General features: G+C 41.2%; 1 protein-coding gene across 1 annotated transcript in view; it reads left to right on the plus strand.

Annotated features, from left to right (window-relative positions):
* Positions 1–14,740, plus strand: part of TENM1 (teneurin transmembrane protein 1) — a 397,683-nt gene that overhangs the window by 343,026 nt on the left and 39,917 nt on the right. Inside the window, exon 21 of the mRNA XM_037040336.1 lies at positions 12,551–12,917. Within this exon, the coding sequence (XP_036896231.1) occupies positions 12,551–12,917 (367 nt within the window). The remainder of the gene's footprint in view (positions 1–12,550; positions 12,918–14,740) is intronic.

The following is a 14,740-nucleotide window of genomic DNA, read 5'->3' on the forward strand; positions in this document are numbered from 1 at the left end:
ACAGTAGGTGAGTGAGGCCATCTCCTCACTCTGAATTCCCTGAGAATTTATGGCCTCATCACTTGGCCTCACATTTTATTTCATGTCACCTTGGACTGTTTCCTAGCTGTCTCTCCTTCTGTATGTGTATTTCCTACAGTGCTGGATATACCGTAGGTATTTAATAAATATATGTAAAATTAGGTTAAAATAGACACTCAAAAGAAAAAAACATAATGTTTTCATGTTCCTCTTTCTACTTTCAGAACTGCTGAAAGGGTTAAGTTCTCTGTCTCTAACGATAAAATCCAAGATACAGAGAGATACAAATAGTAAATCTGCAAGTAGCATCATGTACAATATGTTCTTCTTACAATAACAATCAAATTTACAAACAAATTAGCGTGGAGTCTGAAGGACATTCTGCAGTTTTCACACTGGGCCTTCATCTCCTGCTGATAGATGACTTTGACTGTAAATTGGAAACTGGAAGTGGTTAAACATTCCATGTATTCACAAGTGCCATTTCCAAAATTGAGGCTTTGGAGAGGAGAGGCAAGAAAGGGTTGACGGAAACTCAGAGCAATTATGCCTGTTATTAAGATGAGGTAGTGGCAATTACACAACAGACTCATAGAGAGTATGTACATGCTGATTGCTGCAAGGGAGCCTATAAGAACAAACATTTATAGCACCCATCAGGCCTTAGGTCTCTAGAGGAAATGAAGATTTTCAGCCATTCTGTTAGTGTGCTTTTGGACAGAGATTATGGCCTCAGAAACCATCTTGGAAAGGATACATGCTTTATTCTTAATAGGCTTGGATGAAATTCTTACATAACAGGATGGCTTTATTCACTGTTTCTTTCTGCCAGAATAACCATTCTCAAGCTCTTTGGTGTCAGGACCCATTTACATATCTAAAAATTATTGGGAACCCCAGAAAGGCTTTCTTTATGTGGGTTTTGGAAGTCAGTATTTACCTTTTTAAAAACTTCTTTATTGTTGTTCAAGTATAGTTGTCTCCATTTCCACCCCCTACCCCAGCCATCCCCACCTCCCACCCGTGATCCTGCCCTCCTTTGGTTTTGTCCATGTGTCCTTTATACATGTTCCTGAAAACCCTCCCCCACTTTTTTTTACCTTATTAAAAATTAAAAGTGCACATTTTTAAAACACAAAGGTGAACTAGCCTTAGTTACCCTCTGGAACACTTCACTGTATACTCATGAGAAAGCATAAACATCAAATAATATTATTTAAAAAATAGTTTTGACCTCACATACCTCCTTGAGAGAGTCTCGGGGATCTGTAGAGTCTGCGCACCAAAATAGAAATACTGCATTTCCTCGACTCTAAGAAACCATGGATCATAAGAGACAGCATCAATTTGGTAACTTGGGTGGTGAGGAGAGATGCTCCATGAAATGTATGCGGTGATTATAAGACACACCCTCACTTCAGAAAAGTTAAAAAACAGAGAGAATGAGAAATGTACATCTTAAAATTGAGCAGGTATGGAAACTCCCACCAACCTTACTGGGTCTCTGGAAACCCAGATTTACTGACTCAAAAACATGCTGATGAAAAGTGGTTTTTCTTAGAGTCTCTTTGTTTTATAATTTTGTTAATGCTTTCATGGGCTGAAAGTGTTACAGTCAATGAAGCACTGATGTTTTCATTTAACATTTACCAACTGTAACCCCATATACTGGGAATACAAAAATGAATGAGACCTCATTCCTGCCCTTGGGTAGACTCACAGACCTAATGGAGAATATAGGAAGGCAAACAAGTATTTACAGTATAATAGAGAAGCACTTTTTCTGAATGAGTCATGGAGCTGGAAGAGCAGCTCAAACAAGTACCCAAAGATGGAGCACTGGGTATTCAAGAATGTTTGAGGTTAATCACTACGTTTAAGTGATTCATCATCCTCTTAACAAAGGGCTGTCCTGGTGCACTTTACCATATGTGTCGGTTACTTTTAGACATTATTTTATTTCAATTTAATTTAATTTTGCAAACACCCAGGATATATGCAGTGATGTAAAACTAGATGGTGTGATCAGTAGCACCAGTCAGGAACAAAGCCTAAAAGAACATTTTCTTCAGGCCTGCGAACCAGAGGATCGCGGCTCAATTCCCAGTCAGGGCACATACCTGGGTTGCAGGCCAGTTCCCTGCAGGCCAACTCCCAGCAGGGGACACACAAAAGGCAACCATACATTGATGTTTCTCTCATTCTCCCCTTCCCCTCTAAAGGTAAATAAATAAATAAAATCTTTGAAAAAAAAAGAACATTTTCTTCATTGTGATTGGATTCAGTTGAAAATAATAGAACCACCACCCCTGCCCCTGCCAGTGTAATACTGACATAAACAACAGAGCAGCCAGACAAGATGTATAGTCCAGACTGGAATGCCAGGTCCATGAGGTCATCTGAAACTCAGGCTCCTGTATTTCTACTCTGTCATCTTAGCACATAACATCCATTTTCATGGCCATCTCATGTTCTAGGATAGCTACTAAAATTCTCACGACTATATCGATATCGCAGAATGGAAGAAAGGGAAAAACGAAAGAGAGTCTCCTTCCAGTTGGGTTTGATCTCCTTAAGAGCCTTTCAAAGCAAGAATTTAAAAGTGTGGCCCCTGGCTGGTATAGCTCAGTGGATTGAGCACAGGCCTGCAAACCAAAAGATTGCAGTTCAATTCCCAGTCAGGGCACATGCCTGGGTTGCAGGCCAGTTCCCAGCAGGGGCCACACGAGAAGCAACCAAACATTGATGTTTCTCTCCCTCTCTCCTTCCCTTCCCTTCTAAAGATAAATAAATAAATAAATAAATAAATAAATAAATAAATTTTTAAAGTGTGGACATTTCCATATTTCCTCTTTCTTACATGTGATTGCATTGAACTTGATCGCATGGCTACAGATAATTGCAAATAACACTGGAACATCTTCTGTTCTAGTCAGTGTGCCCAGATGAGTCATTGGGGATTTACTGCTAAAGAGTAAAGAGTGAATGGATGATGTAGTAGGCCCAGAACTAGTAGTCTCTAGTACAGTCATCTTAGTAATGACAAATTCAACATTTCATTTTGACCCCGAAACTGCCTGACTTTCTTCAAACTTATAAAAGCCATTTAGAGAGAAGTTGGTTTTCTGCAGCTGAAAAGCACAGTGACACCTTTCAGTGTGACAAACCCTATTGATCTTGCTTTCAAAAGGTGAAAAGTATTAGAAGATGAAATACAGCAGGACTACTTTGGGTTGTTTGTTTCTCTTTGCTTTGCTTCCTCTACTTCCAACATGTTTTAGGACTATTGGTGTAGATGCACTTTAATCTATAGGTTGTGCAACAGAATGATTCTAAGGAGCAGTCCAGTTATGACTCTTGATTAGATTGATCCTGGCTATTCATCTGCAATGAATAATTGGACTGAAGTGTCAGTTATTCTGATTGGGCAGCCAAGGACACAGACCACGCTGATGCATTTGACCAAAGGTTGAGAGGTTCCTCAAACTCTCCAGCCATTATTCAGAGAAACAACAAAAGTGTGGATCTGAGATAATGGGAAATAATTTGCCAGTTGACAAGTCCATGTAGTCCTGGCGCATTTCATCTTCTAATAATTTCCACTTTTAAAAAGCAAGATCAATAAGGTTCATCACTCTCAAAGGTGTCATGGTGTTTTCCGACTGCAGAAAACGAAACTTTCTCCAGACTACTTTTCCCTTCTTTTGTAAAAGCTCAGACAGTATCAATGTCAAGAAATGAGAAGGCCATTTGAAAACTGACAAAAAGTGATGCTAACAGTCTGGAGTTGTCAGCTTTTAGAAGCACAGTGAAATCGACATGGGGCTGACAGAACAGCTGGTAGAGGGCACTCAGTCCCGTCACTGTGTCTTCTGCAGGGCTGGCGTACCGCAAAAGAAGCTATCATATCCTTCCTGGAAATTCTTCCTGAAGAGGCCTCAGAGATAAAATCAAATGGTGTTGTCTTTCCAATGAGCTGTGAGGCTAGAAATGGACGCAAGAAGGCATAATCAAAGTGTCTTGTATGGGATGAGGAGAGTGGGATGGGAAGAGGGCCTTTTGGTAAACAGTTGTTTTTGTTATTGTTATTGTTTTGGGTTTTTGTTTGTTTCTTTTTGTTTTTGCAGCACAGTTGAACTTTGAGAAAAGAAGTTATTAGCACTCGGTGGCAGTTGTAAAAGATATAAATAGCCATAAAATGTTTTTGAGGCTCTTGCATGAAAGTTAATTTCTTAAAATGGATGGAATGAAACAGAAATAGTTTACTGTTCTATGTAGATAACAACCCCCTTGTACATACTGGAAAATAACAGAAATGAAGTTAGCAAAAGACTATAAACTCTGTGAGGGCACGATCTAGTCTGTCTTGGTTAGAGTTGGCTTCCTCGTGCCTAGCATAGTGCCTAAAATGGGGTAAACAGATGTTCATTGGCACAACAAAGGAAAAATAATTAAGTAGCATGTTCTGCACTTGGAACTGTACCAAGACACTGTTAACCAATAACAGTGGGGGATCCAAGTAATAAGCTAAAATGCTAGCCATGAAATTGGCTGGAAAATGTATGTGAAAGAAGAGGTCCCAATATAAGCCAGATACTTCTTAGAGGACACATAGCTTAGGATTCTCAAGGCATGGAATAAATGATCAGGAGGAAATGTCTAGTAACAGAAATGGGAAATGTTAAATAAATAAAAAATACTAAAAAAAAAAGAAATGGGAAATGTTAAAATGCTATGCAGTTGTATCTAGGAGTTCACGTGGTAGCTAAGAAAGAGAGCATTGCAATAGTCAAATGGGGGCCAAAAGAAATACAGGCATGTTCTATAATAATGAAAAAAAATAGCCTTCACAGAACTCTTTCTATCAGGTACTGTGCTAAGTCCTGTCTGTAGATTTTTTTCTTGAGAAGATATTATTACTATACCCAATTTCTAGATAAGAAAACTGAAGCTAAGAGAGATTAAATGATTTGTTCCAAAGTCACAGAGCTGGCAAATAACATAGAATTTTGAACCCAGGAAATCTTGGCTCCAGATCCTAAGCTCCTAACCAGTTTCTTCTACTACATCTGAGCCTTTTTCTAGAGAGTGACTACATAGCTTTCATCACATCCTCAAAGGGCTTTGTAAAATGTTTTTTTAATTGTGAGAAACAGTTTTTGAGACTCTTGGTAACACGAAGGCATGGACTATGTCTGTCTGGACCAGCATTCAGATACTGTCAGGTGGTCGAATGGAGAATTGTTTTTCTTTTAATTTTTTATTTATCAACTTGAGAGAAAGAGCGGGGGAGAGAAAGAGACAGAAACATAGATTTGTTGTTCCACGTAGTTATGCATTCATGGGTTGGTTCTTGTATTTGCCCTGACTGGGAATCAAACCTGCAACCTTGGCTCATCAGGATGGTGCTCCAACCAACTGAGCTACCCAGCCAGGGCCTGGAAGACCATTTTAATAGATCGCAGGTACTGGTGAATAGCTAGCCTCCAAATTAGTTCTCTTGCATCATCAGTCTGGTCTCCCTCCAGCCTGCCCCTAAAGTGCCGCCTCAGTGATCTTTCTAAAATACAAATCTGACCATGTCAACCCCCAACTTTAAAGACCTTCAATGACTCCCCAACACTCACCATTAAAGTCTAAAATTCTTAGTATATACAGACCCCCCCAAGATTTAGTCCGGTGGTTCTTAACAAGGAACTCTTTTGCCCCCTCAGGGGACATTTAGCAATATCATGACGGATTTTGGGTTGTCACAACTCAGGAGGAGATGCTAGTGCCATTCACTGAATAAAGGCCGGGGCCACTGCTTATGTTGCGATGCACAGGACAGCCCCACAACAAAGAACTGTCTGGCCCCAAATGACAGTTGTATCTCAGTGGACAAACTTAAACCTTGTCCCTGGCAAACATTTTAACTTTATTTACCACCACTACCTACCCTACTTTATGTCCTAGCAATCCCAGAGCATAGTTAGTTCCCTCATTCCCATAGGCTTTCATGCTTCTGTCCTTTTTGTTCATTGTTTTCCCTCTGCTGAGATCACTCTTTCCACCTTGCTTCTTCTCAGTACCTTTGCTTCATCCTTCAAGATTAAGGTCACACATTTCTTTTCTAGGACTCCTGCTCCAAACTGCCTCTTCTGTGTTCCCATGTCACCCTGGACATATATCTATCATGGCATTTAACCACATTGTTTTGAAATCACTTGTTTCTATATCTGCTTCCCTGCCCTGACTTTGAACTAATCGAGGGCAGGGACCTCTTTTATTTACCTCTGTAGTAGTGCCTGGCACCAGGTAGGCACCCACAAATCATTGAACTGAAAGATCACAGATAACAAAGACAAATCACTCAACTCATCTTGAGCTTTGACCTTCTCAGCCAAAGACAGCACCCTTTAGGCTGATTCCTATGAAGTAAAAGGGAAGCCAGACTTGGTAAGGAGAGCATGAAGGGATGTGTCCACTCTTCCAGATGAGGAATCAGATGGCACAGGGGCTAAGAGCAAATATCTGACAGTGGGGATATTAATAGTTTCTTTCTCAAATGTTTGCTTTAAGAATATAAAGTAAAAACCTATGTAAAGAGCCTGACACATGGGAAGAACTCAATAAATAGTAGTTACTTTTATTAAAGGCTCAGATGAGTGGGCCTGTAATTTTATAGATGTTATTGATTAGGACCAGTTCAAAGAAAGAAACAGCATCTACTTATATTTTTTAAAGATTTTATTTAGTTTTAGAGAGAGAGAAAGGGTTGGAGAAAGTGGGGGACAGAGATCGATGTGCAAGACGAACATCTACTGGCTGTCTCTCCTGTACCCCCAACCCAGGACCTGGCCCACAACCCAGGCATGTGGCCTGACCAGGAATTGAACCGGTGACCCTTCACTCTCTGTGATAATGCCCCACCCACAGATCCACACCAGTCAGGGCACACCTATTTATATTTTAAAAGTAGATCCATTTCAAGAAGAATATTAAGTCAATAATAGTGCAAGTGGTATACAGGTAAGGCTAATTTCATGAAGATGTTATGTGGACAGCTGGAGTTGGAAACAGAGTTGAAAGAGAGCTATATTGAACTTAATGATATTCCTTCTAGCTCTAAAGGTCTATGTCTTTGAAACCATTGCTAATGTTAATACCACTTACCATCTTATAGGCACTGGACTGAACACCTGATATCACTATCTCATTTAACCTACTGGAGAATAGCCCACTGCAGGGCAGTAACTCTCAGAAGTAGGTAGATTGTCATTAGCCTCTTTTCCTTGTTACAACTGAGAGAACCAGACACTCCTGGAGGAGACCTCATTTGCCTAGGACTATATACTAGTAAAGGAAGGACCCAGCCTTCAGACTGCCAGAGAGAGCCCAAGTGTGCAAACTAAGGTGTGTGTCTACATTGTGGGATTAAGCTTATAATTGAAGGATTTTCTACTTTAGTCTAATCAAGGGCTCATGTTTAGATATTGATTTTACACATGGATTTTTCCCTGTAGGATTCTGGTGTTTTATAAAGTGTTGCTTTAAGTGAAAATTAACTGGATCTTTAAACCAATCATGGGACTGGCTGACCTGGGAGTCAGGTCCCTTCAAGGCAAATCTACAGAGGACAACATAGTGTTGTCAAGGCTTGACATCTAGACCAAGAGCTCCTTCCTGCTCAGACTTGTTTCTCAGGGAAGGTTGTCAGAAGATGGGCACACCCACCAGCTGACGGCAACACCAGTGACCTTTAATGCTAGTTTAGCTTAAATACATTTTGACATTTCATACAAATTAATGTATTTTTACAAGGTGGGGCAACCACCACAAATCAAGCCAAATGGTTTGCCTGTAGGCTGGGTCAGTGGGCAGAGTTTCCAGAGATTTACTGTTGCACATGCATCTCTTTCTGCTCCCATTGCCCAAGGAGAAACATTTATTTCTCCCCAGAAACTCCATGGATATGTGCCAGCAGTCCTCAGAGGTTACTTTTAGCCTCACCATAGAAGCATATAATTCTTGAATCTCTACAAATAATAGGTGCTAATTGTGACTGCAAGAAGCAGCTCAAAGACCCCATTCCATGTTAGGTTGTGTTCGAGAAATGCCTTGGTGAGAAATACAGTGTTTCTATTGTGTGGGTCTGAAGCACCAGTTCCTTGAAAATTTACCTGGAAATGGGAGTATTTAACATGAGAAGGATATAAAAGGATCTGACAACCTGAGAGAGGTTGAAAGGTCCAGTTTCTGAAAAGGCACACCCTAGACTACTAAGCAGCCACACATCTTTCATCTGAGTAGATTTCATAGACAAGCTGCCCAGCCAAATCAAATGGGAATTAAAGGGATTCTGTGGAGCTGGTAGAGAAAGTGTCTCAGAAGCACAAAGGTCACCTTAGTTACAGAAAACTGCCAGAGGGTGAGTTATTTGATGGAAAAGAAAACAAACAGACACAATAGCTGTTGTATTTTTGAGGTAATATTAAATCTAATAAACATGACACCAATAGTATTGACTTAAATCAGGTTCAGCGAGTTGGAAAACTTAACAGCTTATCTTTCAGTGACCAACCTTTATCTCAGAGGCAGCCGTGACAGCAGAGAACAGAGTCTGAAACATGTCCTTCCCTGACTCCTGCCAGGTGTGTGTTGTCCCCGGCCTCTGCCCTGGCCTCAGCTCTCAGACTGGGGATAATTAGAATGTCATTTCTACTGGCTTTGTTTTTTCTGGGTCACTGGCTTCAGACTCGATCAAACTTGGAGTGTTGTACTGAAATAAATACATGTTGTCTTCCTCAGTCGGCCCCAGCTTATTTTCTGGGCGGCAGTGCACATAGGACCGGCACACACAGACAGCGTCTGTACAAGCACGATGGCGTATATAGAGGTCCTGGGTGAGAATATGTGGCAGAGGAGGAGTTGGTGCCCAGCACAGAAGCAGGAACTAGCTCTCTTAGTGGTGGGACACTGACGTGAAAAGGCCTCAGACAGACATGCTGAGGAACACATCACAGAAAACTGCTTTGGGAGCTATTAAAGCCAGTGTTTAATGTTTATCCAATGGCCTTGGCCTGAAAGGCTCTGTAGAACATGCACGACACAAGCTCAACTTTATACCCCATTAGCATTCAAATTCCTAGCTGCCCAGAGGCATATGGTACCAAGCAGAGAAGACCAGCCCATGTGGAAGCTGAGGGCACGCAAAGACACAGGGACAGAATGAGGTTGCTGGTTGTCTGGGAGAGACACTCACAGACAGGGAGCAAAGAGCCCCAAGTGGTGCTAGAGAGGAGGTCAAAGACAACCTTTGTTTTCTTTACAATATCACTAGTTGCCCTCCATTGAGAAATAGGATTAAAGCCCTGGCTGGTATAGCTCAGTGGATTAAGCACAGGCCTGCGAACCAGAGGATCAGGGTTCAATTCCCAACCCAGGGCACATGCCTGGGTTGCAGGCCAGTTCCCAGCAGGGAATGCACGAGAGGCAACCATACACTGATATTTCTCTCCTTCTCTCCTTCCCTTCCCCTCTAAAGATAAATAAATAAAATCTTTAAAAAATTAGAGGGAGGGCCTCATCTCATACTGGCCTTTATCTACTTCATTTCTCAGTGTAAGGTCTCTTCCATTCAGGGAAATAGTACACCTCAGAATGCTGACAGTCTATAGTCTATATTTGTTTTCAAACATTCAGATTCATTAAGAAAAACAAAGCTTTCCTTGGGAATTCACTCAAGGTACAAAGAATATTAGCCCCATTACTGTTACTCTCTTGGGCAGGAAAGGGACAGATTTTTATGACTTTGTCTAGGGTAGGAGAAGAGAAATAAGGTACAGAATTAGTGAGTGGTGGGGTGAGAGGGCATGTAATACAGTTCTCTGAGAAATGCCCAGTGATAAATAGTAACTATTGAGAAGTCAGGGCAGGAATTGTGCTGACTCTTATGTCCAGAAAGATACTTGAATGGATGCATGTTTGGTTGGTCTGTGGGTCTCCAGTTCCTACCACATGGCACAAGGTACACAAGATATATACATGCAAACACTCACACACCAGTCCTTGTTTCAAACTCCTTAATGTATCTCAAATACATTTACTGCTCTCCCTCTTGCCACCCTAGTTCAGGCCACTAGCATCCCTCACCCGAAACACTGCAGGAGCCTCCTAACTATCAGCCTGCCTCCCATCTCTCTTCCTGCTCCATTATGGTTTCAGCAGCAGCCAGTTTGATCCTTCTTGTACCCAAATATAACTACTGGACACCATAACTATGCTAAAGGCCTTCAGCAGTGTCCCACAGCCAACACAATAAAGCTAAATATGTCCAGCCCTCATTACCTACTTTGTGTGTTAGTCTGCTGGGGCTTCCTTAACAAAATACCACAGACTGACTGACTTTAACAAAAGAAATTTATTTTCTCACAGTTCTGGAGGCTAGAAGTTCAAAACCAAGGTGTCAACAGGTTTAGTTTCTCTGAGGCCTCTGTCGTCAGCCTGCAGAAGACCACCCTCTTACTATGTCCTCACAGGGAAATTTTCTCGGTGCGTCCACACTCCTGGTATCTCTTCCTCTTCTAATAAGGATACCAGTCCTGTTGAATTAGAGCCCCACCCTTAAGGCTTTGTTTAACTTTTATTACCTCTTTAAAGGCGTTATTGCCAAATACAGTCACATTTGGGGTTAGGACTTCAACATACAAATTTAGGGGTGGGGCACAATTTAGTCCATAATACCGAGTCCCTGTTTACCTCCTGATTCCTTTGTTTACCCTCCCATACATTCAGCCTTTATTATCACCCTTACTGGGCCATACTATCTCTAACCTCTGAGCCTTTACCCATGCTTTTCCCTCTGCCTGGAGTGCCCTCCACTCTGCTTCCCCTCCCCTTACTTTTACCCCTTTACTCTCCTGATCATTTCAGATCCTGCTTATGTAGCACCTTTTGTGGCAATACCTTGCCTCCTGACTCCTAGTCTGGGTGAACTGCTCTCATACTCTCTCTGCTGCCTGCTTCTTCATAACATGGAGAGTCATGTCATAGTGGTCTTTTGAATCTCTGAAGCCTAGCATAAAACTTAACACAGAGAAAGCACTCAGCAAACATTCAATGAAAGAACAAATCAACCCATTTCTTGGCTGAGGAAAGAGAGATATAGCGAACCAGGTCAAGCCAGGTAACGGTACATTACAACTTAAGATTCCAAATCACCAGCTGATGTACCGTACCTGAATATTCCACAAGATGGAAGCTGGGTCTATACTAATGGAAGGTCCTGTCCCAAGAGGTTACTGTTAGCTTTGCTCTTGCATGCATCTACAGGACAGTGAGAGAGAGTTGCATATCATAGTGACACAGAAACCCTGAAGCAGTGGTCCTTAAACTTTAGTGTGCATTAGCATCACCCAGAAGGCTTGTTAAAACAGCTGGCTGGAAGAAAAATAAAACAAAAACACAGCTGGCTAGGTTTTCACCCCCAGAGTTTCTGAAACCAGAAGAAGTCTAATAGGTATAAGTTGGGGCCTGAGAATTTGCATTTCGGCCAAGTTCCCACGTGATGCTATTGCTGCTGGTCCAGAGACCACTCTGTGAAAAACACTGAGCAGTGATTTTCAACTGGTGTGCCACAAGAATGTTTAAAACATGCACTTCCTGGCTGTTTAATCAGGGGCACTAACCTCTTTTCCCTCACATTGTTAAGTAAAAAAAAATGACAACAGCCAACACAACAATAGCCATCTGGTATGAATGCCCTGTCTTGAACCATAAATATATAGGTCATACAATACGGTTGCATCTTATTGGTCACATTACATAATAAAGTTGTGTCTGGTGGGTTAATTCTTCATATCAGAAATCCTTATACACAACTACAGGTACCTGATTTTTTAAAAAGTCACTTTGGAGCAAAAAGGGTAGATAATTTCTATTATTACTATTTTTAAAGATTTGTATTAATTTTTTTAGAGAGATGGGAAGGGAAGGAGAAAGAGGGAGAGAACCATCGATGCATGGTTGTCTCTCTCATGCCCCTTACTGGGGACCTGGCCCACAACCCAGGCATGTGCCCTGACTGGGAATGGAACCAGGTGAACTTTTGGTTTATAGGCCAGCACTCAATCCACTGAGCCACACCAGCCAGGGTGTCTATTATTATTTTTTAATAAATCAATCAAAAGTACACCTATTTTTATCAGATTGGCCAATATATAATAGACTTTTTGATGTGCTGCACATTTTTACTAATTAGTTTATGTGTACCATGAGATGAAAAGGGTTGAAAATTGCAAAATTGCTACTCTAGAGGATCCTTCCGGAATTATTGCAAAAAAATTTACATTATGCTGTAAGTGGTATAAATGATAAATATGCTTCCCAGAACACTGGATCAACCATCCTCCCACAACTTTGCAGACAACACCAACATTGCTAAAATTCTTGAGAGGAGGGCAGCCAATAAGCCAGTTTTTCTTTCAAGGTAAAACTGCCTCTAGAAAGATATTGTAACCTAATGGTGTGTGTTCTGTTCTTTTTGCAGGTGCGATTAGAGTGGCCAACAGACCTTGCAGTCAATCCCATGGACAATTCACTGTATGTCTTGGATAACAACATTGTGCTGCAAATTTCTGAGAACAGGCGTGTGCGGATCATTGCAGGGCGCCCCATTCACTGCCAGGTGCCGGGTATCGATCATTTCTTAGTCAGCAAGGTGGCAATTCACTCCACTCTGGAGTCAGCTAGGGCCATCAGCGTCTCCCACAGCGGACTGCTCTTCATAGCTGAAACAGATGAGAGGAAAGTAAACCGCATTCAGCAAGTTACCACCAATGGGGAGATCTCCATCATGGCTGGTGCCCCCACTGACTGTGATTGCAAAATTGATCCCAACTGTGACTGTTTTTCAGGTATGACTTTAGCAATTCAGCAGCTCCCCCTTTCTGTTTTCAAAGGAAAAGCATGCATCAAAAAAGTCACAAGGAAAACAAATTGTTGCCTGTGAACATTAATATGAACTAGTAGAGAAAGCAATGTGTTGGGAGTCAGATAGCCTAGTATCTGGTGATTGTTCTGCCACTGACTCACCGAGTGGCTTCAGGAAAGTCACAGAATCTCTTCATGACTCGCTTACTCCATCTGTTAACTAGATGTCATTGACCTTAATTACATCATCTTGCTGGTTCGCAGATAAACTATTATACAAATTTTGATAACTCTAAGAAGACCACTGTACAAATGTGGGATCATAGTAGTATTTGTACTTTTGAGAAAGAGAAACTAGGTAAAAGCTACATTTACTAATTTAGCTCAGGAAAAAATTACTTATCCTAATTTCTGGTTTCCCTATTATTAGAATGTGGTATTTGAAACCCAAAGGGGCTAGGAACAGACTGTTCTGGGGACACGTGGGCATAATTAAATCCCACAATGCACTGTCCTTAGGACATTAGTCTGCTACATACATCATTTTTTTTTAAGTGCAAAACTTTCTCCATAACCGGCCCTGACTGTTGTAGCTCAGTCCACTGGGTGGCTCTACTCCAGGTCAAGATACATGCTGGGTTGCAGGTTCGATCCCTAGTCAGGGCACATTTGACAGGCAACCAATTGATGGTTCTCTCTCATGTCAATTTGTCTCTGCCTCTTTTTCTCCCTCCCTTTCTCTAAAGATAAATAAAATATTTTTAAAAACTGTCTCCATAACCATTACTGCCCTTTATTTTCAGTTGGAATAGAAAAAAAAATGAAGAAAAGAGCCTTTTCCCCAAAACATGGAGTGGATATTCCAGATAGCAAACAGTCCTGGATATGTCAATAGATACATTTGTTGCTGGGACATGAAAATCCCTCCGCACTGCCTACAGCCCTATTAACCTTATCATCCAGGCCCAAATGGTTCTGTTAATGTTTGCTTTTACTTCAGCCATAGGACTCTACAGTGAGCAACTTGGTCAATATAACTTTTGATCAATATTTCTGATGTTTTTGTGGACAATTAGTTTTATAGTTATTTTTCTAATTAATATCTTTCATTCAAGACAAATCTAGTATTTATCCCAGTTATTAAATGTGATGTTCTGAATCATTGTTGCATTTACATGCTGAGTATGCTTTGACAAGGTGACAATGGAAATTAACCGAAGAAAGCTCCTCCAGGCACAGTAGGATTGGAAAATTCTGAGATAGATCCTACAAGCATTGACAGGCATAAGTCTCATGGATTTCCAGGCAGATTTTGATGGCTGTTACTATTTGCTGTTTTTTTTAAAGATTTTATTTATTTGTCCTTAGAGGGGAAGGGAAGGAGAGAAGGAGAGAAATATCAATGTATGGTTGCCTCTCTGAGTCCCCTGCTGGGAACTGGCCCACAACCCAGGCATGTGCCCTGACTGGGAATCGAACCGTGATTGTGTGGTTCGCAGGCCCGGGCTCAATCCACTGAGCTACACCAGCCAGGGCAATTTGCTGTTTTTTATCTTGCAATATCTTGCAATACAATAGATACAGAACAGCAGGATTGAAGAGTTCTCAAAATTGGTGTTACCGAGATAATTGCATTTACTGTTTATCTTCAGTGATCCCGACTCAAGAATTTTGAATGATGGGTTTCGAATCTGTCCAGGAGGACATGTGGGGGATTATTCCCTTTCAAGTGATTCTTGATGCGCAGTGATCTCTGTATACTGTTTATTTATATAAATTATCACGATGACAATTACTAAAATCAGGG

This window comes from Sturnira hondurensis, unplaced genomic scaffold, assembly GCF_014824575.4.
Source record: "Sturnira hondurensis isolate 20B ecotype Veracruz unplaced genomic scaffold, ASM1482457v3 Scaffold0002633, whole genome shotgun sequence".
Lineage (NCBI taxonomy): Eukaryota > Metazoa > Chordata > Mammalia > Chiroptera > Phyllostomidae > Sturnira > Sturnira hondurensis.